The 25334-nt window shown below is 39.7% G+C and overlaps 1 protein-coding gene and 1 long non-coding RNA gene across 3 annotated transcripts in view; one reads left to right on the forward strand and one right to left on the reverse strand.

The window, feature by feature from the left end:
• Positions 1–15695: 15695 nt before the first annotated feature.
• LOC103508880 (elongation of very long chain fatty acids protein 4-like) overlaps positions 15696–25334 on the reverse strand; it is a 13375-nt gene continuing 3736 nt past the window's right edge. The window contains exons 3-7 of one of the 2 annotated variants that reach the window (XM_008473459.3): positions 20205–20288; positions 19895–19951; positions 18452–18557; positions 17899–18035; positions 15696–15941 (exon numbers count right to left, since the gene is read on the reverse strand). In XM_008473459.3, coding sequence (XP_008471681.1) covers positions 15768–15941; positions 17899–18035; positions 18452–18557; positions 19895–19951; positions 20205–20288 — 558 coding nt within the window. In that variant the 3' untranslated portion in view covers positions 15696–15767. The remainder of the gene's footprint in view (positions 15942–17898; positions 18036–18451; positions 18558–19894; positions 19952–20204; positions 20289–25334) is intronic. The other variant, XM_026823369.1, reaches the window with a different exon arrangement.
• On the forward strand, positions 16551–16997 carry LOC113467278. Its single transcript, XR_003391417.1, has 2 exons — positions 16551–16599; positions 16815–16997. It is a non-coding gene; the product is annotated as an uncharacterized LOC113467278 (long non-coding RNA).

Raw genomic sequence — 25334 nt, forward strand, 5'->3', positions numbered from 1 at the left:
AAAGAGAGAGAGGGAGGGTGAGTAAAACCAACAGAAAAGGGACGATAAGGAAGAAAAATGAGTGAATTTGAGATAAGAAGACAAAAAAAAAAAAAAACACTGGAAAGAGAGAGAGAGAGAGAGAGAGAGAGAGGGGGAGAGAAAGGGGATAAAAAAAACACGGAAAAGAGAGAGAGAGAGAGAGAGAGAGAGAGAGAGAGAGAAAGAGGATAAAAAAAATAAATAATGGCATAAAAAACAGCACAGTCCAATCAAGTAAAGAGTGTGAAAATGGGATGTTGGAAGAGGGGGGGTAGGGGGAAGAGAAGGAATAGAGGGGGGGGAGGAGAAAGAATGAAGGGGAGAGGAGACGAAATAGAGGGGGAAGAAACGGAGAGAGGGGAGGGGAGATAAAAACAAATCGGACTAAAACACTTGGCATAAAAAAAAGAAAAAAAATCTGGTGTGGCGATGGCGACTATCACGTTTTTCTATCTTTTCAATAAAAATAATAGAATGAAATATATTACCGACCAGGGGCGGCTGAGGGCGGCTTAGATTCAGGGCCGGCTCGTGTGAACTATTTGAAGAGGACTGAAAACAACAAAAAGCAAAGAAGTTTGAATCAAACCTCTTTGAAATGGTTTGATAGAGGGAACTGTAACTGCTGAGGTCTTATCGTCCCGAAATCGAAGAGAGAAGGAAGACAGGATAGGAGAAAGCCAGCCGTTTGGGCGGCTTAGATTCAGGGCCGGCTCGTGTGAACTATTTGAAGAGGACTGAAAACAACAAAAAAGCAAAGAAGTTTGAATCAAACCTCTTCGAAATGGTTTGATAGAGGGAACTGTAACTGCTGGGGTCTTATCGTCCCGAAATCGAAGAGAGAAGGAAGACAGGATAGGAGAAAGCCAGCCGTTCCGAGAACGAACCTTATCTGCATTATAAAATCCGCCCCGGGCTGGAATCAAAGCCGCGGCCTTCAACTTGAAAATGAACATAATAAAGTAGAAATTCAATGGAATAAGTTTTTGTCAAATTACATATTTTGGTACACACACACACTTGGTTACATAAAACAATTAGAACATTAAACAAATCGTCTCCATCTCAAAAATTAGTTCTATGTACCTATAGGTAGTAGAATTAAAAATAAAACTTAATTATTAATTTGGAAATTCCCACCCCCGGACTCCCAATTAAGACTTCCCATAATTACTCCCCTCTATCAAATTGAAAATAACCATCGCGTCAACTCCTCAAGGAATTATGAGGCTTTGATGATTATTATCAATCATCATGTCATCCAGAATAAGGTGTGCATAATAATAATACCTAGTGCTTATTTATACTGCTCGCATAGGACTGTAAAGTCCCTTTACTCCAGCAGTAGGCTACTACTATTATTGTGACATAATAAAGTAGAAATTCAATGGAATAAGTTTTTGTCAAATTACATATTTTGGTACACACACACACTTGGTACATAAAACAATTAGAACATTAAACAAAACGTCTCCATCTCAAAAATTATTTCTAATGTTTAATACCTAGAATTAAAAATAAAACTCAATTATTAATTTGGAAATTCCCACCCCCGTACTCCCGAGACTTCCCATAATTACTCCCCTCTATCAAATTGAAAATAATCATCGCGACAACTCCTCAAGGAATTATGATGCTTTGATGATTATTATCAATCATCATGTCATCCAGAATAAGGTGTGCATACGTCTAGATGGCTATCCTTTGAAAGGAGTCGAAAAGGCAGAAGACTCACAAGAGTTAAACTGGAACAATTACATTTAAAGTAAAAGTAATATTGGCAACTGTAATTAATCGGATGGATTAAACAAGAAGATTATCAGCCAGCCTAGTTAGCTTAGTTGGTAGCCCGTCTGCCTTGTAAGCGCTAGGCCGCGGGTTCGATTCCCGCCGGCGGCGGATTTTATCCTGATGGGATAATGTTCGTTCTCGGAATGGCTGGCTTTCTCCTATCCTGTCTTCCTTCTCTCTTCTTTTATCCTGATGGGATAATGTTCGTTCTCGGAACGGCTGGCTTTCTCCTATCCTGTCTTCCTTCTCTCTTCGATTTCTGATAAGACCATAGCAGTTACAGTTCCCTCTGTCAAACCCCTTAAAAAAAAAAACAAGCTGGGTCCGTCCCTCCGGGAATTTTTGGCCCGTAGTTTATTCGATCGTGGTTAAAGAATACCTATGTACCTCAACTGAAAATATTCAAAATAATAGCAGTAGATATGTTGGTCGGATTTATAGTGTGTCCAGATCAATGTGCAGCAAAAAAATAGGCATTGTTGCCAAACATGTCACATGTGCAATGGTAGAGAATCTTTAAAAGGGGAAGGTATATTGCACAGTGCTTCCTCCGACAGTGAAACAAAGTCAGGTAAGGCGATATCCACCTTACCTGTTCTGGAATCCAACCTCTGAACTTAGAGCTTCCTCTGCATTTTAAAAGAGAGAGTTTATCAAAAATGGACCTTTACCTCAATTGCAACAATGTAAGGATTTCCTGATGCAATCTGATTAATTCCTTCATTTTTGGTTGATGACTCATTGCTGTCACATTGATCTGGATGAACTATAGACACCATCAACCTCCTACGGTGCAGCTACACTGCTACATGCTACAACAACAATATTTCAGCATCAACCCTAGCACCCCTAATCCCATCACCTGAAGCATTTCCAGTCAGGTATGAAATTCGAAATCACCTGGATGTTGTGACTTCGCGGAATTAATTCAATAACATGTTACACCATCCCCCTACGGTGCAACTACACTGCTACATGCTACAACAACAATATTTCAGCATCACTCTCAGCAACCCTATTCCCATCACCTGAAGCATTTCCAGTCAGGTATGAAATTCGAAATCACCTGGATGTTGTGACTTCGCGGAATTAATTCAATAACATGTTGAGTTGTTGATGAGGTTTCCGTGATGGGGGAGGGTGCTTTGTATTGATATAATATGTATTAGGTGTGTATATTATGTTATTTGTATTCCTATAATATTATGTAGGTGTGTGATTTGAATCAAAGGTGTTACGTTCAACACGGCAGGAGGGATGTAATTGAGTTGGAAACATGTGTAATTTGTTTATACCGAGTGTTCTAAATAGAAGAGAGAGTCCTATTATAATAAGAGTACTAAGGTGCGTCCAGCACCACGCATAGTCGACGGCCGTCGATCGATCATCGATAGATGAGAATTTATTGTAAATCGATAGTCGATCGATCATCGATAGATGAGAATTTATTGTAAATCGATAGTCGATCGATCATCGATGACATCGACTATGTGTGGCCACACCTTTACAGACAAAAAGCCTTTAAAAGTTTTTGCAATATTAATGGTTGCTGTGCAAATTCGTCACTACATCACCCGACGACGATATTTGTAATTTTGTAATTTCTCGTCACAACTAATTCAATTAACAAAACCCTGGAACACAGAACTTTCGTACAAGAGCCAGCTCGTAATGGGAACAAAGTGAATGTTGGGTTAAAGTAGGGAGCTAATGTGTTGACTCCCATCTAATAATCGCCTGTATTCAACCACTGTGAGGCCAGCCACTCACTATCTGGTAGACCTGACAGGTACACCTGATCAGGTCCGCCTGTCAGGTCTATCTGATAGTGTTTGTGCTCATCAGGTATCAGATAGACCTGACAGGCAGAGGTTTTCAGCTGTACCTGTCAGGTCTACCTGATAGTGAGTGGCTGGTGAGACCTAAACGGATAATGAGGATCGTCTTCCTTCTTCTTATTTTTCTCCTCCTCCTCCTTCTTCTTCTTCTTCTTCTTCTTCTTCTTCTTCTTCTTCTTCTTCTTCTTTTTCTCCTTCTTCTTCTTCTCCTCCTCCTTCTTCTTCTACTTCTTCTTCTTTTTCTCCTTCTTCTTCTTCTCCTCCTCCTTCTTCTTCTTCTCCTCCTCCTCCTTCTTCTTCTACTATTTCTTCTTCTTCTCCTTCTTCCTCCTCCTCTTTTTTTTGTCCTCCTATCCTTGAACGATAACTGAACGTCTCTCTCTCTCTCTCTCTGTCTTGCTCTCACTTCTCTTCTTAAAGTTACTCGTAAAACCTGACGGTCCTGATGACGAAACAAAAAAAATTCTATCACTCGGGATTCTCAGAAAGAGAGGGGAGGAGTAATTCCTGTTTAACAAATGACTTAGCACGATCGTCCCCAAACACACCCCGACCCACCCCCCCCCACCCAACACAATTTGCTTTCGCTAAATGCATGCAGTTCTCGAGAAACACTAAATTCTCAAAATTCAAATTTCACAATAATTACGCAGAATCACCTAATTGTTCACTTCACCCAGTCTCGCACATCTGGGTCTCATTTTCTTTCCGCGGACAACGGCAACCGAATTTCCACAGGGAGCAGGAATGTTTCACAGAAGCAGGAGCATTTCGAAGGAACAAATGGGTGCGAAACCGAATTTCCTCTGGGAGAACATTTCACAGGAACAAATGGGTGCGAAACCGAATTTCCTCTGGGAGAACATTTCACAGGAACAAATGTGAAATTGCTAATTGCTACCCCCCATCAACACCATCGCCACAAGCCCTCCTAATCGAATTAGAGTCATGAGCCGTCAGCACCGCCAGAAACAATACAGAAAATGATATTAGTAGCACTAGTGTTATAGTGGGTGTGAAAGTAGTGGTGTGTACTTCATGGATGATAGGGGTGCTTTGCTTCCTTTTAATTATTATTACTAGGGTTCACCCGTCCTTTGTACGGGACCAAGCATAACTTTGAAGTGCCGCCATTTTGAATCAGGATGGAATCTGACGAATTTAAGTAACCTATGTCAACCTCAAACTCTTCTTGACAACCACAAAAAATCTCATCAAAATCGGTTCAACCGTTTTCTCGTGGAAAATTCTATTTTAGCGTAACAGAGCAACAGACGTTATAAAATAGTGGGAAGTTCTTTTCTCACTATGTATTTTATATTTATAGCAAACCTCATATAATATATTTTTGCACGATTTTAGCAATTTGCAAACAGTTCTACAATTTTATTTATTGAGAAAAAGGAGATAGCTTCCCCCTTTTGGAAAATCTCACGCCACATCACTGAAGTGAAAGCAATAGCAGGAGCAGCATTATCAACAGCAGCAGCATCAGTATTATTGGCAGGAAAAAGCGACACCACTTTAATTCAATTGAGGCGAAAGGGAGGGGGTGTTATTCAGTCATAAAAAACAATACCACACATATTTATTCCGGAATAGGGTCGTACAAAAGATGTGACATTTTGAGTGTTTTCCGGGAAATTCTGTGCAATATATTGACGGTTCTTGTTTATCTACATTTACGTATTGAGTTTTTTGCAATAGGAGTTCTTGTATACATAGGTTGACTGAATTTTTTTAAGGTGTGTCCAGTCATAGTCGACCGGCCATGGATCGATGTCGACTGAACCGTCCACACTGCTTCGACAACATATTTTCCTCGTCAATCGATATCGATCGACGGCCGGTCGACTATGTTGGGACACACCTTACGGTTCATTCTCTTAACGGCTGGTTCTCCTATAGTGTCCTTCATATCTCTTAGATTTTGAGACCCTTCATTACTACAGTTTCCTCTCTCAAACCTCTTTATATTTCGTCTTTATATTAACCTCATGCATCCAATGTAGCAGTTGTTTCATTGCTACGAAATAAAAACGGCGATGAAACACTCATCTTTTAAAAATAAAAAAAATAATAAAAAAAAAAAATCAGAGCAGGGGAAAATTTCTGCACAGTACGTTTTTAATAATATCTACCTAACAGGATAAGGAAAGAAAAAAAAAGAGATACCTAGTTTTTTTTATATTACAATAAAAAAGAAGTTTAGACATTTCCGGAGAGGTTTTTAGAGAGGGGCCTGTCTGTAGCTGCTGAGGTCTTATCGTGCCGAAGGCGCCGGTGCCGAAGGCGAAGAGAGAAGGAAAACAGCCGTCCCGAGAACGAACCTTAGCAAGATCGACACCATAATTTAGCATTCCAACAACCTTTAACCTTATCTGTTTAGGATGGAAATCCGCCCTGGGCGAGAATCAAACCAGCGACCTAAGGCTTACAAGACAGACGCTCAACCCATCAAGCTTACTCTAACTAGGCTGTCTTTCTTTCAAAGGACTACACTCCTTGAATAAAGGAGTTCCAGGGAGTTCGTACTCAAAGAGCACTTCTTGAAATTTAAGGCGCATTTTTCCTTCTTTATTTAGTGTAGGTCCTACACTGTAGGAGGTACCTACCTAGCTTTTCTAACCTGACATTTCAGTCAACTTTCATCCAATTAGGAAAATTACTGGAAAAAGCTCTGATGTTGAAACTTCAGAGGACAAACAAGAGCGAGAGGGAGAGAGAGAGAGAGAGGGAGAGAGAGAGAGAGAGAGAGAGAGAGAGAGAGAGAGAGTGGTCACGCTCTGCATTAACACCTTGGCTTCCTCATTATGCAAATGCCACCGTCCACCCCAACCCCTTCCTCGAATGACACGTGACTTCCACAGCAACAAGGATGTGTGATTGATTGAGCGAAGCGAGTTTTAACTTTTCTTTTTCACACCATGAAATTAGTGAATTAAGAGAAATAATTATCAGTTTTTCAATTAAGTTTGTCCTTGTTCCGTTCTTATTAAACTTTATGACTTTTGGACTATCGAACCAGCAACCTCCAGATTTGAAGTCCGCTGTGCCAACCACTTCACTAAGGTTAGTGAGGTGCCCTAGAGCCTAGAGGAAAAAATGCAGCTTTCACTTCTAAAAAGAAGAAAAAAAAAATCTGGAAAATAAAATCCAAACCCCGACTTTTCTGTCTCATAACGGTGGCAGCCATTTTGAAAAATGACGCTCCCATTTTGGGGGGAAGGGTTGGAAAACAAAAAACCTTCCCGAGATATTCAATGAAGAAAATCTTCAATGAAGATCCTCCAGTAATACAAAGGAGTCAAAACACCGAATTAAAAGTCTTTGTAAAGTGGCGCACCATTCAGTAACTCCGGGAGCTTTATTAAAGAACGAAGAAGGAGCGCACCAGCTTATGAGAAAATAGACCAGGGCTGGTCACAGCGCCTAGTCGGGCCCCAGGGGTTTCCAATCGGCCCCCCCAGTGGATTTTTTTTTTTTCTTTTTTTTTACAAAAAGATAACATTGTAGTTTTACCTTTACCTAAATAGGGTATAAGTAACTATTAGGTAGTCTGAGCGCACCAGCTTATGAGAAAATAGACCAGGGCTGGTCACAGCGCCTAGTCGGGCTCCAGGGGTTTCCAATCGGCCCCCCCAGTGGATTTTTTTTTCTTTTTTTTTTACAAAAAGATAACACTGTAGTTTTACCTTTACCTAAATAGGGTATAAGTAACTATTAGGTAGTCGTATGTTATTTTCTTTAAATTTTGTGCCTCTTTTGAGGACCCCGGGCCGGGAGCAAACAGGACCAGATGAACCCCCCCGTAAACGGCCTTAAGAGAGAGAGAAAGAGAAAAGGGAGAGAGGGAAGAAGAAGAAGAAGAAGAAGAAGAAGAAGAAGAAAGGGATGGAGGGGAGGGAGAAAGAAAAGCTGGAAAATCTGCTGAAATTGAGAATTCAACACCTTTTTGTAAGTGCCCCCCTGTAAACGGCCTTAAGAGAGAGAGAAAGAGAAAAGGGAGAGAGGGAAGAAGAAGAAGAAAGGGATGGAGGGGAGGGAGAAAGAAAAGCTGGAAAATCTGCTGAAATTGAGAATTCAACACCTTTTTGTAAGTAGAAGGAAAAAAAGAAGAAAAGAAGAAGAAGAGAGGAAAAGATTAGGAGGAGGAGAGAGGGAAATTTGTGAGATTTTTTTCCACCCCAGAGAGATCATGAAACGTAAAGATCGGTGCAAGCAACATAAAATAATCATTACCCCGAAATCGAAGAGAGATCGCGGCAGGATAGGAGAAAGCCAGACGTCTGGAGAACGAACCTTATCTGTTTAGAATAAAGTAGCCTGGGGCGGGAATCGAACCCGCTAGGCTTACCTTTGATAAACCTTAGGTAGGCCCAACTGGTCAGAAGCATTGCGGCATGATGATAGACATGAAGAAAGGTGATGTGAGATTGTTTCTTCTTCAGTACGAAGAATACCTGAAACATGGATATCAATCAATCAAATCTCAAATTCTTTGTGGTAAAGCAGAGCTTTTTCACATCTTTTGTGGATATCACATCATTACTAAGTGTTCCTCGTTTGCAATCGATTACCTATACCATAGTTCAATAATCTTTTTACACTGGTAATGTCGCCACTAGTCGCTACTCGATTAAAATAGTTACTCAATTGTCCTCCCGAGGCTGAGTGCACCTCGAACTTCAAGCACAGAGCGGAAAATCTTCGACATAGGCAGTGTTGCCAAACATGTCACATGTGCAATGGTAGAGAATCTTTAGAAGGTATATTGCACAATGCTTCCTCCGACAGTGAAACAAAGTCAGGTAAGGCGATATCCACCTTACCTGTTCTGGAATCCAACCTCTGAACTTAGAGCTACCTCTGCATGTCAAAAGAGATAGTTTATCAAAAATAGACCTTTACCTCAATTGCAACAATGCAAGAATTTCCTGCAATCTGATTGGTTTCTTCATTTTGGGTTGATGACTCATTGCTGTCACATTGATCTGGATGAACTATAAATACTTTATAGACGTTCAAATAGTATTTTGCTAATAAGTATGTTATCAAATAAAGATCTTACGGTATCTAGCTCGTGTCAGTTGTGTTATTGGCGGGTTCAGAGAATTCTAGTCACCATTGAGACTAGCAAAACATAGACTGGAATACCCCCTAGGGCGAAGCTGGTTAGACTGTTATTAGTATTATGCCGGCCACTTACGCTCAGACCATCTGACAGACCACTGTCAGACGGTCTCCTGTTTTCCCCTTTCTGTACATCAAGGGTGGGGTGGTAGAGAATGCCATAGGCATTAACCCCACCCTTGATCAAACTATGTTATTTTTATTCCTATAATATGTAGGTGTGTGATTTGAATCAAAGGTGTTACGTTCAACACGGCAGGAGGGATGTAATTGAGTTGGAAACATGCGTAATTTGTTTATACCGAGTGTTCTAAATAGAAGAGAGAGTCCTGTTATAGTAAGAGTATTAAGGTGTGTCCACCACACATAGTCGACGGCCGACGATCGAACATCGATAGATGAGAATTTATTGTAAATCGATAGTCGATCGATGATAATCGATGACATCGACTATGTGTGGCCACACCTTTACAGACAAAAAGCCTTTAAAAGTTTTTGCAATATTAATGGTTGCTGTGCAAATTTGCTTTTGCCAAATGCATGCAGTTCTCGAGAAACTCTGAATTCTCAAAATTCAAATTTCACAATAATTACGCAGAATCACCTAATTGTTCACTTCCTCCAGTCTCGCACATTTTCTTTCCGCGGACAACGGCAACCGAATTTCCACAGGGAGTAGGAATGTTTCACAGAAGCAGGAACATTTCGCAGGAACAAATGGGTGCGAAACCGAATTTCCTCTGGGAGAACATCTCACAGGAACAAATGTGAAATTGCTAATTGCTACCCCCCATCAACACCATCGCCACAAGCCCTCCTAATCGAATTAGAGTCATGAGCCTTTCTGTCTTGCTCTCACTTCTCTTCGTAAAGCTATTCGTAAAACCTGATGGTCCTGATGACGAAACAAAAAAAAAAATTCTATCACTCGGGATTCTCATCAGGAAGAGAGGGGAGGAGTAATTCCTGTTTAACAAATGACTGAGCACGATCGTCCCCAAACACACCCCGACCCACCCCCCAAACCCACCACAATCCCCTCCTACCCCGACCACCGTCCATCGTTTGGTGCCTCATCCCTAACTCTTCGTCCATTGGGGGATATACCCCACCTCCATCAGCCTCTCCTAAGTCCCCATCCAGCACTTAGTGCTAAGAGCAAACTTTATTCAACACCTGAGTCGAGCTTTTTTACTTTCTATTACCATCATTATGATCTATATTAGGGAACGTTGATTGAGAGGCCGACGACAAACGCCGACCCCATCTGAACATGGGAAAAGGCGAAGAAGAAGAAGAAGAAGAAGAAGAAGAAGAAGAAGAAGAAGAAGAAGAAGAAGAAAGGTGTGTCTAAACATAGTCGATCGACGACGAGGTGAATCTATGCTGTCGGGGCTATGTGGTCCTGTCAGTCGACATCGGTCGATGTCAATTGACAGCCGGTAGACTATGTGTGGACAATGGACATACATACCTTAACCTGCACGATGTAATGAGAAAGTGTCAAGTTCCATTCAGAAATGGGTTCCAATATCCGTTTTAGGGTTCAAAGACATTTTTAGTCCTTGGTCTTTATGTACATACTAGCTGAATTCCGTCGCTTCGCTCCGGAATCCCGCTAGTTCATCCCGAGGCATGGCCAAACTTGTGGAAAATAATAGGTGTGTCTAAACATAGTTGATCGACGACGAGGTGAATCTATGCTGTCGGGGCTGTGTGGGCCTGTCGGTCGACATCGGTCGATGTCAATTGACAGCCGGTAGACTATGTGTGGACAATGAACATACATATACCTTAACCTGCACAATGTAATGAGAAATTGTCAAGTTCCATTCAGAAATGGGTTCCAATATCCGTTTTAGGGTTCAAAGACATTTTAATGTTGTACCCCAATAATGTAAGATCAAGATTTTTTAAAAGTTGACAGCAAGAAACATGGAAGTTGGAATTGTAAAATATCGATTTTCTTTAACTTTTTATGGTGTCGTAGTGTAATAGAAAGTAGTGTGATACACAAAACATTTTTACTTTTTTTAACTTTTACATTTTCCAAAGTTCTTTGTAGCATTGTAGGCAAATATGTACATAATTATAATAAAATTACACTGAGAAAAGAACTAGGGTGCCGGCTGCCTAATCGGGAGACTGGGTTCCAGCACTCTAATATTAAACTCTGTATCGGGAAGTTCGACAGTATATATAATATAGCATTCCAACAGCCTAAATTAGGGGAAGTAACCCAATAATAGAGTTCTTCCGCCCTAAACTTGTGGCACCCTGTCACCATTTTTTCTTTTCTCAGTGTATACCTATGTAGCATTGTATAGTTATGATTTTATAAAGTTATACCTATTTATGATGCTATAGATACCTTATAGGCACTGACATTTAACGTGCATTGCCCCTGGCTGTGTGACATTTTCTGTTCCAAACCCGGATTTGAACCTTGATCTTTCCACTTCCTCTACGAGTACAACAACCTCTAACTTCCCACAAAAAAGGGTGGAAAACACATGACTTTTTTCACCTTCTCTGCGACAAACAACCCCAAAAATTATACGTACCCATTACCCATTTACAAGAGAGAAATTAGGTACTTGAAAAAAAAAAAAAAAAAAAAAAAAAAAAAAAAGAAGGAAAAAAAAAGAGAAGAAGAGAGGAAAAGATTAGGAGGGAGAGAGAGGGAAATTTGTGAGATTTTTTTCCACCCCAGAGAGATCATGAAACGTAAAGATCGGTGCAAGCAACATAAAATAATCATTACTTTTTTTAAAAAAGATAAAAAAAAAACAGGTTTGATATTAAAAAGAGGGTACTGTAACTGCTAAGGTCTTATCGAGACGATCAGACCTTAACAAGTAGGTACCTAGTACCTACAGTTCCCTCTATCAAACCCATAAAAAAAAAAAATAATAATAATAATAATAAAAAAATGGATTCTGTCAATCATAGTTCCGCATTTTTCCACTCTTGATCATCATTCATCAACCAACTTTTAATTCTCTTTGTCTTCTCTTCTCTTTTCTTTTCTCCTCTTCTCTTCTCACCTCTTTCACTGTTCTCTACTCTTCTGTTCTCACATCTTTCACTGTTCTCTACTCTTCTCTTCTCAACTCTTTAATTGTTCTCTACTCTTCTCTTCTCACCTCTTTCACTGTTCTCTACTCTTCTCTTCTCAACTCTTTCACTGTTCTCTATACTCTTTCCTTCTCACCTCTTTCACTGTTCTCTACTCTTCTCTTCTCTTCTCACCTCTTTCACTGTTCTCTCCTCTTCCCTTCTCACCTCTTTCACTGTTCTCTCCTCTTCTGTTCTCACCTCTTTCACTGCTCTCTACTCTTCTGTTCTCACCTCTTTCACTGTTCTCTACTCTTCTCTTCACTTATTTTCTACTGATCCCTTCTGCTATTCTCTTAAATCTTCCCTTTCCTTCTTTGTCAATATTCTTTTTCATTCTACGCTCTCATTTCTTTCCTCAAAGCCCTCCTCACCTCTTTCACTGTTTGCTACTCTGCTACTGTTCTCTCCACTTCTCTTCTACTCTTCTCTTAAATCTTTTCTTTTTCTTATTCTTTGTCAATATTCTTTCATTATTATTATTCTGCGCTCTCATTTCTTCACAATCTGATTTTATTCTATTTTAATTCATCCTCTTTTCCTCCTCTTCCATCCATTCTTCTTTCACTTTAGTTCATTCCTTCATTACTGTGGTTAGTGTCTTTTGTTCTGAACTTATTCTTCTCGTCTTTTCCGTTCTTTCTCGACTTGGTTTTGCAATGAAAGTGTTCCCGCTATTTAAGTTATTCTTTATTTATTTTTATTATTTATCGAAGTAGAAAACATAATTATAGTGAAAACAAAACTACAATAAAAAGTATAAAGAAACAGAAAAACAAACAGTAAAATCAAAACTATAGTAAAAAAGTATAAAAATAGAAAGAGGATGTTAAAAACAAAGTTCAGATTTCCGTAAAAATCATCTTTTGTGCTCGTACGTTTTCCGAGCTATTCGACTTTTTAAAATTGACGAGCTTAGGCCAGCCACTCACTATCAGGTAAACTGTTCAGACAATTCGCGGTCGACTCAGGTGTGGACTCCCTATTTGGGCCCGGGATGCAAATGGGGCCCTCGTAACGAACCGTGTAGCTAGGCCGGGCACAGGTCGTGGGCTTGCCGCATTCTGGGTAGTTATCAAACCAGTAGTCATCGTCTGACTTGGCGAGTCGCACGACCAACAGGACGAAACACAGCCGTACTGCCGTCGACATTTTTCTTGGCACGTATTTCCGAGAGACGCGAAATGTTTTTTTTTTATTATTATTATTTTTTTTTCTTTTCTTTTACAGTGGTGTTTTTGTTTGATCAAAATAAAATAAATTCTAATTTTTTTCGATGATAAAATACCAAGTGCCAATGCGTTTGGGTCTCTTCAGAAACTACATATCAAGTGTACCTGTAAAATAACCTAAAGTACCTAAACAAAAGATAAAATGACATGATAGCCTCTACCAAAAAATCTGTGGAAAAACAGCTGTGCAAAGTCTAACCTACAAAAATAACTCGACAATATAATAAAATCATTAAAACTGATATATTATTATGTACTTACTAAAAAATAAATTGTAGGTAATGTTCAATTGTTGACTCAGATATACATAGGTAGTTACTTACCACGGCCTCATTTATTGGGGGCCGAGGGAGCCCGGGCCGCAGAAAGGCTTCATTTTTGCGCCTTTACTATGGGGCAGATTCCTAAAATTGGAGAATCCTTTTGGTACATTACAGTTTGGGCTCAGATTTGGCTCTTGGGCCTTCCCCCCTCGGTGAAATCCTGTACACGGCTCTGGCACTTGCTCGTATACCTACCTATTTAATTTACCGATTTTACCGTCTACCAAAAGATATTAAACAAATTAGGTAGGTACAAAGGTATTCTTTAACCATGATCGAATAAACTACGGGCTAAAAAATTCCCGGACGATTTTACCGTCTACCAAATGGAAATGGCATCAGATAGGCAATTTCGTTCCTGAAGCGACGATAACGTTCATGCTACCTTTTTGATCGGAATTTGGGAGATGGATTATGGAATTGAATGTCACCTTATTGAAGGGAAGGGAGATTAGTTTTATTGGAGGAGAAAGTAGCTTTATTGGAGGGGGGAATAGCTTTATTGGAGGGGAAGTAGCTTTATAGGAGGGAAGGAAGATTAGCTTTATTGCTAATGTCTTATCGTCCCGAAAGTGAAGGGAAAAGGGAGGCAGGATTTGAGAAAGCCAACCGTTCCAGAACGAACCTAGATCCCTTTAGGATAAAATTCGCCTCGGGCGGGAATCGAACCCGCGACCTAGCAATTACAAATCATCAAAGGCCACTAATCAAGTACATAATGACTTTTGACTTCTCATAATCAGTCTTCAATATGAATTGTATGAACGCCGGTAATTTATTTTATGGTATGCAATGTGCTTTACAAAGTTGATTTGCAGCCTTTTGCTTCACTACAAAGGATCCATGTTGGGATAGTGAATTGATCGAACTTTTGGGGGCCTGTGGCGGCCCTTTCTCTTAGGTCGAGTTTTACCACCGTGGATTGTCTCAGGATTGAGTTCAATCCGAGGTTGACCTGGCTATTAAGTACTTATAGGGAAATCCTCGTTTCATCTCAATCCCGATTTGGCAAACCCCAGCAACGAAAAACGGCGACCCCGTCTAAACACGGGAAAAGGCAAAAAAAGAAGAAGAAGAAAGAGGGGCAAAATAAAATCCGAGGGTGGGCCCCGGCCCCTTGGACTCCCCTCTAGATACGGCCGTGCTCCATGATGTCTACGCTCAAACAAACCAGGAAATTCAAATGCCATTAACATTTGGAATATTTAGTTACATTGGCAAAACATTAATTTATTTATTCTTATATTGTTCCACTTGCCTTCACCTATTCACCTAGATTTTTTTTTTTTTTTTTTCAATAAATCAACTTTTTTACAACCTAGGTACATATATTAGGTACCTAACAAAAATCTGTCATTTTGCAAATTGAAGTCCTGTATGAAGAAGATAACATTTTATTCGTAGGTACCTGTGTGGTTGGGTAGCACCTACCTATAATTTATTAAAATATTTAGGTGCCAAAGGAACCACCAAACGCATTCATTAGGTACTTGTTATAGAAAAAAAAAAACATTTCATAAGAAAGCCAACCTTTGCGACAACCTGTTTAGGATAAAATTCTCCCCGGGAGGGAATCGAACCCACGACCTAGCACTTACAAGGCAGACGCGCCACCCTCCAAGATAACAAGGCTAGCCCGAAGTCCCAAACGAACCGAGAATACATTTTGTATAAAACGCCTGACTAATTTCTCAAGCTACATGCTACCAGCAGTACTTTTTCCGTAAAAATGCAAAATGTACTGAACATTGCATATCTAACTGAAATTGCAGGTGCATTTTATATTTTTAGAAAAAAAAAAATAAAAGTGAACTTTCATTTTCAACTTTCAGCAAGTCTTTCCTTTCACTCTTTTTCAACATTTTATTTTCAACTTTTCATGATTCATCTGAAGTTTTTAAGTTTTTAAAATTAGAACACTTTCCTTTCCCTCTCTCCCTATTACTCAAATACTCATTCCTGCTGAAAGTACAGCGACCAAAGTTCAAAGTGTTTTCTCAAATCTGTCGCAATCTGTGATGATTTTCCCATAAGGTTAATTTGCAGCCTTTTGCTTCACTACTAAGGATCCATATTGGGATAGTGAATTGATCGAACTTTTGGGGGCCCGTGGCGGCCCTTTCTCTTAGGTCGAGTTTTACGACCGTGGATTGTCTCAGGGTTGAGTTCAATCCGAGGTTGACCTGGCTATTAAGTACTTATAGGGAAATCCTCGTTTCATCTCAATCCCGATTTGGCAAACCCCAGCATTAGACCCAGTTCAATCCAGATTTGAAGTCAACTCCGACTTTGTGTTTCCTTGTTTTCCAATTTTAAATTCCTTTTTTCCTACTGCTCTTCTTGAGATAGGTCTTGTAGTAGAAATTCCAGAAGAGGATGACGAACAGGACATTCTGCGCTATGATGGAGTAGCTGATGAGAACAGGAACCTTACAATTGAACAGGATGAGCGCCCACTGGTGTAGCGCGATCAGGATGAACTGAGTCTGAAGACGAAAGGGGAAAAAAAAATCGAACAAATAAAAGAGGTGTTGCCACTAATCTTACTTTTGAGAACCGCAATCCCAGCCTAAAGTCGATTCGGGGCGAGCCAATAATTACAGCAATAGTCTACTACTATTAGTATGGTCGAATTCCCAGACAATGCTGAGGATAAAATTCTATACCTCGGCTGGAATTGAACCCACACCCTTCTGATTACCAGATTTACCAGGCGAACGTCTTGACCTCTACAATACTCTACATCACCGAGACAAGTAAGGAATCAGTAATCTATTGTTTATTATGGTGAAATCTATTCTGTGAAATGTAGGTCGTATAGAACTCATTCAGAATTACATTACTTTCCTTAATATGGGATAAGGAAAGTAAAAAGGACTCTAACGGGTTCGCGTAGCCAGGGATTGAACCCACGCCCTCCTGACTACCCAGGTTCTTGACCTCTGTACTCACCATTTGAAGTTTGGTGATGTACTTCTTCCACCAGAGGTACTTTTGAGCTTTCGGACCGAAGGAATGGGTTTTTTCTTATCAGATAAGGATATGCTAACAACCGATCACGGTACTTGTTCAGAAGCCATGTCAATAGAAAATTGCTAATAAAAGGAGCTGTCTCAAACAAGCAGGGACCAGTGTTATCATAAGGTTAGGTTAAACAAAAAAAGGAACTTTCTTTTTCATTGTTGTGGCTTCTGAATAATTACTTACCATTCTTCCTTAGCAGAGAAGGATATGCTGAAAACAGATCACATAAGTTGGACATCATTCTAGACACAAACATTGGTTTGAGGTCGAAGAAATGGAAATATTGTCAAAAGTTTTGAATTATTCTTGTGTAATTTTCTAATTTTTCTCTTCAGGCAAAGAATTTGAGAAGATCATTGACCAGTATGGACCTGATGCTGTCACAAGTATTATGCCCAAGGTCATTGTGGCACTCGAACACTTGGAGTGTTTGGCGAGTAAAAATGAACGAGAGAACACCAAACTACAAGAGCTCGGAGATCATATTAGTAAACTGGAGCATGAGAAATTGGAACGGGTACAGGACAGATTGAGGTTTGAAAAGGCAAGTATTGAAAAAAAAAAGCTTGATAGAGGTATGACAAGGGGTCTTGATTGAATGAACTGTAACAAATGGTTTAAAGAGAGACTGAGGACAGAATATTAGGAAGCCATCAAAAACAAACCTTATCTGTTTATGATGAAGTTCACCCCAGGCAGAAATCAAACCTACAACCCCGCCAGCCTAGTTAGCTTAGTTGGTAGTGCGTCTGCCTTGTAAGCGCTAGGCCGCGGGTTCGATTCCCGCCCGGGGCGGATTTTAAGGTATGACAAGACGTCTTGATTGAATGAACTGTAACAAATGGTTAAAGAGAGACTGAGGACAGAATATTTGGAAGCCATCGAAAACAAACCTTGTTTATGATGAAGTTCACCCCAGGCAGAAATCAAACCTACAACCTAGGTAGCTCTTACAAGACAATTGCACTACCCTTATCTACTTCATTATTTTTTACCACATTCAGGAACATAGAATAGAATAGCTCCTGTTTATCCTGCTCAAATGAGACTAAAAAGTATCTTTAACCTAGCAGTCGAAACATAGTGTAAACTCTTTTGCTCACTATGTCTAAACAATGCTGAGGATAAAATTCCATACCTCGGCTGGAATTGAACCCACACCCTTCTGATTACCAGATTTACCAGGCGAACGTCTTGACCTCTACAATATCTACTCTACATCACCGAGGCAAGTAAGGAATCAGTAATCTATTGTTTATTATGGTGAAATCTATTCTGTGAAATGTCGTATAGAACTCATTCAGAATTACATTACTTTTCTATGGGATAAGGAAAGTAAAAAGGACTCTAACGGGTTCGCGTAGCCAGGGATTGAACCCACGCCCTCCTGACTACCAGGTTCTTGACCTCTGTACTCACCATTTGAAGTTTGGTGATGTACTTCTTCCACCAGAGGTACTTTTGAGCTTTCGGACCGAAGGAGGCGAAGAAGTAATAGCTGTACATAATAGCGTGGACCAGACAGTTCAGAGCTCCCAGAAATATCACTTGTTCCCCTGGTAGTAGGGAAAGAGATGTAGATAGATATTAGAGTGATACATAATAAGATAGGTATTTATGTACAATTGTACATAATACATACCTACCTATACCTTTATTACGTATATTTATGCCTGGCTGATGCTCTTCTCCCGAGAGAGGGTATGCATATGTAATTATCACTGCGACCTTTTATTAATTTGTATGTAGATCTATTGTGACTCACACATAGGTAGGTGATATGTACCTAGGTACATTATCTACTTTTTTTTCTCTCAAGAGATGTGATAGACGGAGTTGTAACTACTGAGGTCTTATCGTCCCGAAATCGAAAAGAGGAGGATAAGAGAAAGCCAGTTGTTCCGAGAACGAGCCTTACCTATCTGTTTAGGGTAAAGTGCCCCGGGGCGGGAATCGAACCCACTAAACGTACCTTTGATAAACCGTAAGTAGGCCCAACTTGTCAAAAGCATTGCTGCATGATGATAAACATGAAGAAAGGTGATGTGAGATTGTTTCTTCTTCAGTACGAAGAATACCTGAAACACGGATAGATTAAGTTAACATATCAATCAATCAAATCTCAAATTCTTTGTGGTAAAGCAGAGCTTTTTCACATCTTTTGTGGATATCACATCATTACTAAGTGTTCCTCGTTTGCAATCGATTACCTATACCATAGTTCAATAATCTTTTTACACTGGTAATGTCGCCACTAGTCGCTACTCGATTAAAATAGTTACTCAATTGTCCTCCCGAGGCTGAGTGCACCTCGAACTTCAAGCACAGAGCGGAAAATCTTCGACCTCCCCGGGAATTGAACCCGGCACCTCTGACAAGCTCATATCAATCAATCAAATCTCAAATTCTTTGTGGTAAAGCAGAGCTTTTTCACATCTTTTGTGGATATCACATCATTACTAAGTGTGCCTCCTTTGCAATCGATTACGGATTACCTATACCATAGTTCAATACAATCTTTTTACACTGGTAATGTCACCACTGGTCGCTACTCGATTAAAATAGTTACTCAATTGTCCTCCCGAGGCTGAGTGCACCTCGAACTTCAAGCACAGAGCGGAAAAAATCTTCGACCTCGCCGGGAATTGAACCCGGGACCTCTGGCGTGCAAGCCTAGTGTGATACTCACTCGGCCATGGGAGTATTCAGTTATAGGTAGGTCCATTAGGTAATAGTTAACGTTTGGCTGGGGGACGTTAAACAGGGAGTAGACCAGCTTAGTCTGGCTGGGGGACTATAAACAGTGAGTATACCAGCCTGAATTTCCTTTGCTAAAGAAATAGCGAAGGTTGAGTGCGAAAGGCATCCACTCGTAAAATTTTGTAGCCAAAACCAAAAGTCAGCCCAAAAGCGATCACCTTAGGGCTGATTGAGGGCTGACGAAAAACGCCGACCCCGTCTGTACGCGGGAAAAGGCGAAGAAAAAGAAGAAGAAGATTAGGTAAAAGTTACATACCGTGTCCAGTAAGTCCACTGTTTTGATCAACACATAAATGTAGGCATTATCTTCGACCTCCCCGGGAATTGAACCCGGCACCTCTGACGTGCAAGCCTAGGTCCATTAGGTAGGTAATAGTTAACGTCTGGCTGGGGGACGTTAAACAGGGAGTAGACCAGCTTAGTCTGGCTGGGGGACTATAAACAGGGAGTACACCAGCCTGAATTTCCCTTGCTAAACAAATAGCAAAGGTTGAGTGCGAAGGGCATCCACTCGTAAAATTTTGTAGTCAAAACCAAATGTCAGCCCAAAAGCGATCACCTTAGGGCTGATTGAGGGCTGACGAAAAACGCCGACCCCGTCTGTATGCGGGAAAAGGAAGAAAAAGAAGAAGAAGATTAGGTAAAAGTTACATACCGTGTCCAGTAAGTCCACTGTTTTGATCAACACATAAATGTAGGCATTATACATGAACTGAAACGGTAAAGATAAATGGACAAGGAGATAAAACCGATTAAAAAAAAAAAGTTTTGATATCGATAATGAATGGCTTCAATAAATATGTGGAGGTTAGGGGTTCGAAACCCGAAAATTAACTAGATACCTATCTGTCTTTCTTTCTTTTTTTTTTTTTTTCAAGACATTTACATATTTACCTACCTATTTATTTGATGGAGTTTAACCTACTCGTTAGCTAAGAAAATAGATCGCCAATAAATCATCTTACCGTTGGCCACAAAGGATGGTGTGTTTTATTATGAGCCATACAGGAAATGTAGAACAGATAGGTGAGAATTTGTGGTCTCATAGCCTGGGAACATGGGGACATGGCAGTTTAATCAAGTGAAAAATAGGAGAATGGAGGGTCAATGTTCTCTTTTTTGAGAGAGAGAGAGAGAGAGAGAGAGAGAGAGAGAGAGAGAGAGAGAGAGAGAGAGAGAGAGAGAGAGAGAGAGTTTTATTGAAGGGGAAATAAGCTTTATTGGAGGGGGGGATAGCTTTATTGGAGGGGAAGTAGCTTTATAGGAGGGAAGGGAGATTAGCTTTAATGCTAATGTCTTACCGTCCCGAAGGTGATGAGAAAAGGGAGACAGGATTAGAGAAAGCCAGCTGTTCGGAGAACAAACCTAAATCTTTTTAGGATAAAATCCGCCTCGGGCGGGAATCGAACCCGCGACCTAGCAATTACAAATCATCAAAGGCAACTAATCAAGTACCTACATAATGACTACCTATTGACTTCTCATAATCAGTCTTCAATATGAATTGTATGAACGCCGGTAATTTATTTTATGGTATGCAATGTGCTTTACAAAGTTAATTGTTGATTTGGCCCTGCCATTTTTCTACCACCAACCATTTTCATACTACCTACTTACCTTCTACAATATCATTTTTCAGCATTTCAATCCGGGACATTATCATTTCGGACAGCATTTTGGATTTTAGGGGTTCCAGCAACCAGTCTTAGCTTCCCTATAACCGCTGGAAGAATTAGGATCTCCTTAAATTTCTGCAAATTTTGTTTTGGGATTCCTTAGTGGTTGAAACGGCTGGAATAATATATCCTTAAATTCTTTTAGCTCCAGAGTGCAGTATGTAATCTTGTTTTGTGCAACGGCTATAGGAGGAATGACTCTTATATACTCCTTAAATTCTTGCAAATATTGTAATGTTTAGGGATTCCTTAACTGCTCAAAGGCTGTAAAAGCTCCATTGACTTGTAGGTAATCTTGAATTTTCTGAAGAATTGATTTTTTTTTTCTCCTTAAATTATTGTAACAACTGAGATAGGGGTAAAGATATTCCTTAAAATAACAAAAAAATAACTAATGAGCGAAATGAAAAGACACTAATCCTGAAAGACTTCTGAAATTTTGTAATTTTCTGAAGAAACTTCCTTATTTTTTAATGCACACAAAATTTCAATATTCATCTTGAGAAAAAATGCAATTTTTCACCAATAAAGCACGAAAACACTATGATTGTATGAATATTAATTTTATGTATTTTCCGGAGAGCTCTTTTTTACTTTCTATTATTTTTGCATAAGATCGATCACAATAACATTTTTTTTTTTTACATTCTCGTAAATTAATTACTGATACTGATGCCAATAGTTGTAGGAAATTATGCAAATAACCGTCCAGAGACAGGGTCGTATTAAAGGGGGGGGGGGACTCAAGCCTCTTTTTTCTCCTTTACTGTTGGCCCGACTCCGAAGAAACGAAAAACGAAAATTTTGGAGCATCCACAAAAAACGCCGACCCCGTCTAAACACGGGAAAAGGCAAAAGGAGAAGAAGAAGAAGAAAGAGGGGCAAAATAAAATCCGAGGGTGGGCCCCGGCCCCTTGGACTCCCCCCTGGATACAGCCCTGCTCAATGATTTCTACGCTCAAACAAACCAGGAAATTCAAATGCCATTAACATTTGGAATATTTAGTGACATTGGCAAAACATTAATTTATTTATTCTTATATTGTTCCACTTGCCTTCACCTATTCACCTAGATTTTTTTTTTTTTTTTTTCAATAAATCAACTTTTTTACAACCTAGGTACATATATTAGGTACCTAACAAAAATCTGTCATTTTGCAAATTGAAGTCCTGTATGAAGAAGATAACATTTTATTCGTAGGTACCTATCTATAATTTATTAAAATATTTAGGTGCCAAAGGAGCCACCAAACGCATTTCATTACTTGTTATAGAAAAAAAAAACATTTCATAAGAAAGCCAACCTTTCCGACAACCTGTTTAGGATAAAATTCTCCCCGGGAGGGAATCGAACCCACGACCTAGCACTTACAAGGCAGACGCGCCACCCTCCAAGATAACGAGGCTAGCCCGAAGTCCCAAACGAACCAAGAATACATTTTGTATAAAACGCCTGACTAATTTCTCAAGCTACAAGCTACCAGCAGTACTTTTTCCGTAAAAATGCAAAATGTACTGAACATTGCATACCTAACTGAAATTGCAGGTGCATTTTATATTTTTAGAAAAAAAAAATAAAAGTGAACTTTCATTTTCAACTTTCAGCTTTCAAAGCTCTTTCACTGTTCACTCTTTTTCAACATTTTATTTTCAACTTTTCATGATTCATCTGAAGTTTTTAAAATTAGAACACTTTTCTTTCCCTCTCTCCCTATTACTCACATACTCATTCCTGCTGAAAGTACAGCGACCAAAGTTCAAAGTGTTTTCTCAAATCTGTCGCAATCTGTGATGATTTTCCCATAAGGTTTTTTTTGGCAGTGTTTCAGTGATATTTGTGTTTCAAATGCCATTTTCTGTTCAGCATCAGACTGAAGGAAACAGTATGGATGATGAATACAGCTCCACTCTCACTGTTATTGATGTGTTTGACATTGCCTCTGAAATAGGTTTGTATTATCTCGTCCTGGTGCCTATGGGTTTTTTCTTATCAGATAAGGATATGCTAACAACCGATCACGGTACTTGTTCAGAAGCCATGTCAATAGAAAATTGCTAATAAAAGGAGCTGTCTCAAACAAGCAGGGACCAGTGTTATCATAAGGTTAGGTTAAACAAAAAAAGGAACTTTCTTTTTCATTGTTGTGGCTTCTGAATAATTACTTACCATTCTTCCTTAGCAGAGAAGGATATGCTGAAAACAGATCACATAAGTTGGACATCATTCTAGACACAAACATTGGTTTGAGGTCGAAGAAATGGAAATATTGTCAAAAGTTTTGAATTATTCTTGTGTAATTTTCTAATTTTTCTCTTCAGGCAAAGAATTTGAGAAGATCATTGACCAGTATGGACCTGATGCTGTCACAAGTATTATGCCCAAGGTCATTGTGGCACTCGAACACTTGGAGTGTTTGGCGAGTAAAAATGAACGAGAGAACACCAAACTACAAGAGCTCGGAGATCATATTAGTAAACTGGAGCATGAGAAATTGGAACGGGTACAGGACAGATTGAGGTTTGAAAAGGCAAGTATTGAAAAAAAAAAGCTTGATAGAGGTATGACAAGGGGTCTTGATTGAATGAACTGTAACAAATGGTTAAAGAGAGATTGAGGACAGAATATTAGGAAGCCATCGAAAACAAACCTTGTTTATGATGAAGTTCACCCCAGGCAGAAATTAAACCTACAACGTAGGTAGCTCTTACAAGACAATTGCACTACCCTCCTGTCAAATTTAACTAGACTTGCTTAGCAAATCTACTTCATTATTTTTTACCACATTCAGCAACATAGAATAGAATAGCTTATGCCTGTTTATCCTGCTCAAATGAGACTAAAAAGTATCTTTAACCTAGCAGTTGAAACATAGTGTAAACTCTTTTGCTCACTATGTCTACTCAAACTCTAAACATAGGGTAAAAAAATAGTTACTGTTTACGCGATACTGGGTCGGTATGTCAACACCACCCGGTAAACTTTGTCCAGAGAGGCATTAAACTTGTCACGCATTACCTACTAATATTAGATCGAAGCATAGGCCTCTCTCTCTCCGCTCCTCAGTTCCTAAAGTGCCACTACACAAGATACATATCCATGCCATACAGTCCACACAGTGAACACACTCTTTTTACAATCCACACCCCAAAGGAAGAAAAGGACAACGCCGGCACAAAGTAAGTGTGAAGAAACACACCAAGTGAGTGAGTGCTCCTCCCCCTCTTCACCTTGCCATCCCCTACAGTTACATAGGACTGTTTTTGAGAGTTCTTCAGTTCACTCAACTTCTATTATCTCCTTTGCAGGAGGTAGAAGAGATTGAAGAGAGCTGGAAGGAAGAGACGCAACAACTCGTTGAAATGGTCAACCGACTACAAGAGGAAAACAAGAAACTGTCCAAGCGGCTTGAACACGAAGGTTCTTCGCCGATGAAATCTCAACAGCTCAGTCCAGAAATTGATATCAGTGTTCTGCAGAAGTTGCGGGGACAAGTGGACTCCCTGCGGGATCAGATGAGATTGAAGGAGAAGGAGCTTGGGTATAGGAATTCAGATGTGGACAATGTAAGTTAAAAAAACATTTTAATAATTAGGTATTAAAAATTGATGTGTAAATCTGTAAATGTTTTCTTCAAATTAAATTTATCCCAGGGGCAAGATAACTTATTTATAAGTAAGTATCTAGATAGAATCTTGTTTTCCTGGTGGTCTAAGCAAGGTCATATTGATGGATAATCAATGAATCATGCATGTAGTAGCAATAAAATACATATATAAGTACCTATTCACTTCAAACAGACTTGTAATAGTGATTCATTATTCATTAAATTTGATTAAATCATTTTTCCTGTTTTTATACTATCCTAAGAAAAATAGGTAAGTATGTCAAAATGTAAAAAAGCTGATTTTTCCAGAAGTGAAATGTCTTGGAAAATTCCCCTTGAGCTTCCTCAAAGAAAGCTTGGTACCCTAATTGTAACCAGCCTAGTCTGGTTGGGGACTTTAAACAGAGAGCATCACACCAGCCTGAAATCTCCCGTGCTAAAGAATCAGCAAAGGTTGAGTGTCAAGGGCATCCAAAAAATTTGTAGCCAAAATTGAATGTCCCAAAAGCGATCACCTTAGTGCTGATTGAGGGCTGACAAAGACCCAAACTTAAAAAAAAGGATTTTTGACAGCGGGAACTGTAACTCCTAAGGTCTTATCGTCCCAAAATCGAACAGGGAAGGAAGACAGGATAGGAGAAAGCCAGCCGTTCCGAAAACGAACTTTATCACTTCAAGATAAAATGGCCCGGGTGGGAATCGAACCCGCTCGCCGACCCAAAACATTTTTTTTTCATCCCAACTTGAACTTTTTTTTTTTTTTTTTAGCTAAAACGACAGACCGACCGACCAACAAGCACAGCGCGGGAATTGG

Source organism: Diaphorina citri, unplaced genomic scaffold, assembly GCF_000475195.1.
Source record: "Diaphorina citri unplaced genomic scaffold, Diaci psyllid genome assembly version 1.1 scaffold444, whole genome shotgun sequence".
NCBI classification, from domain to species: Eukaryota; Metazoa; Arthropoda; class Insecta; order Hemiptera; family Psyllidae; genus Diaphorina; species Diaphorina citri.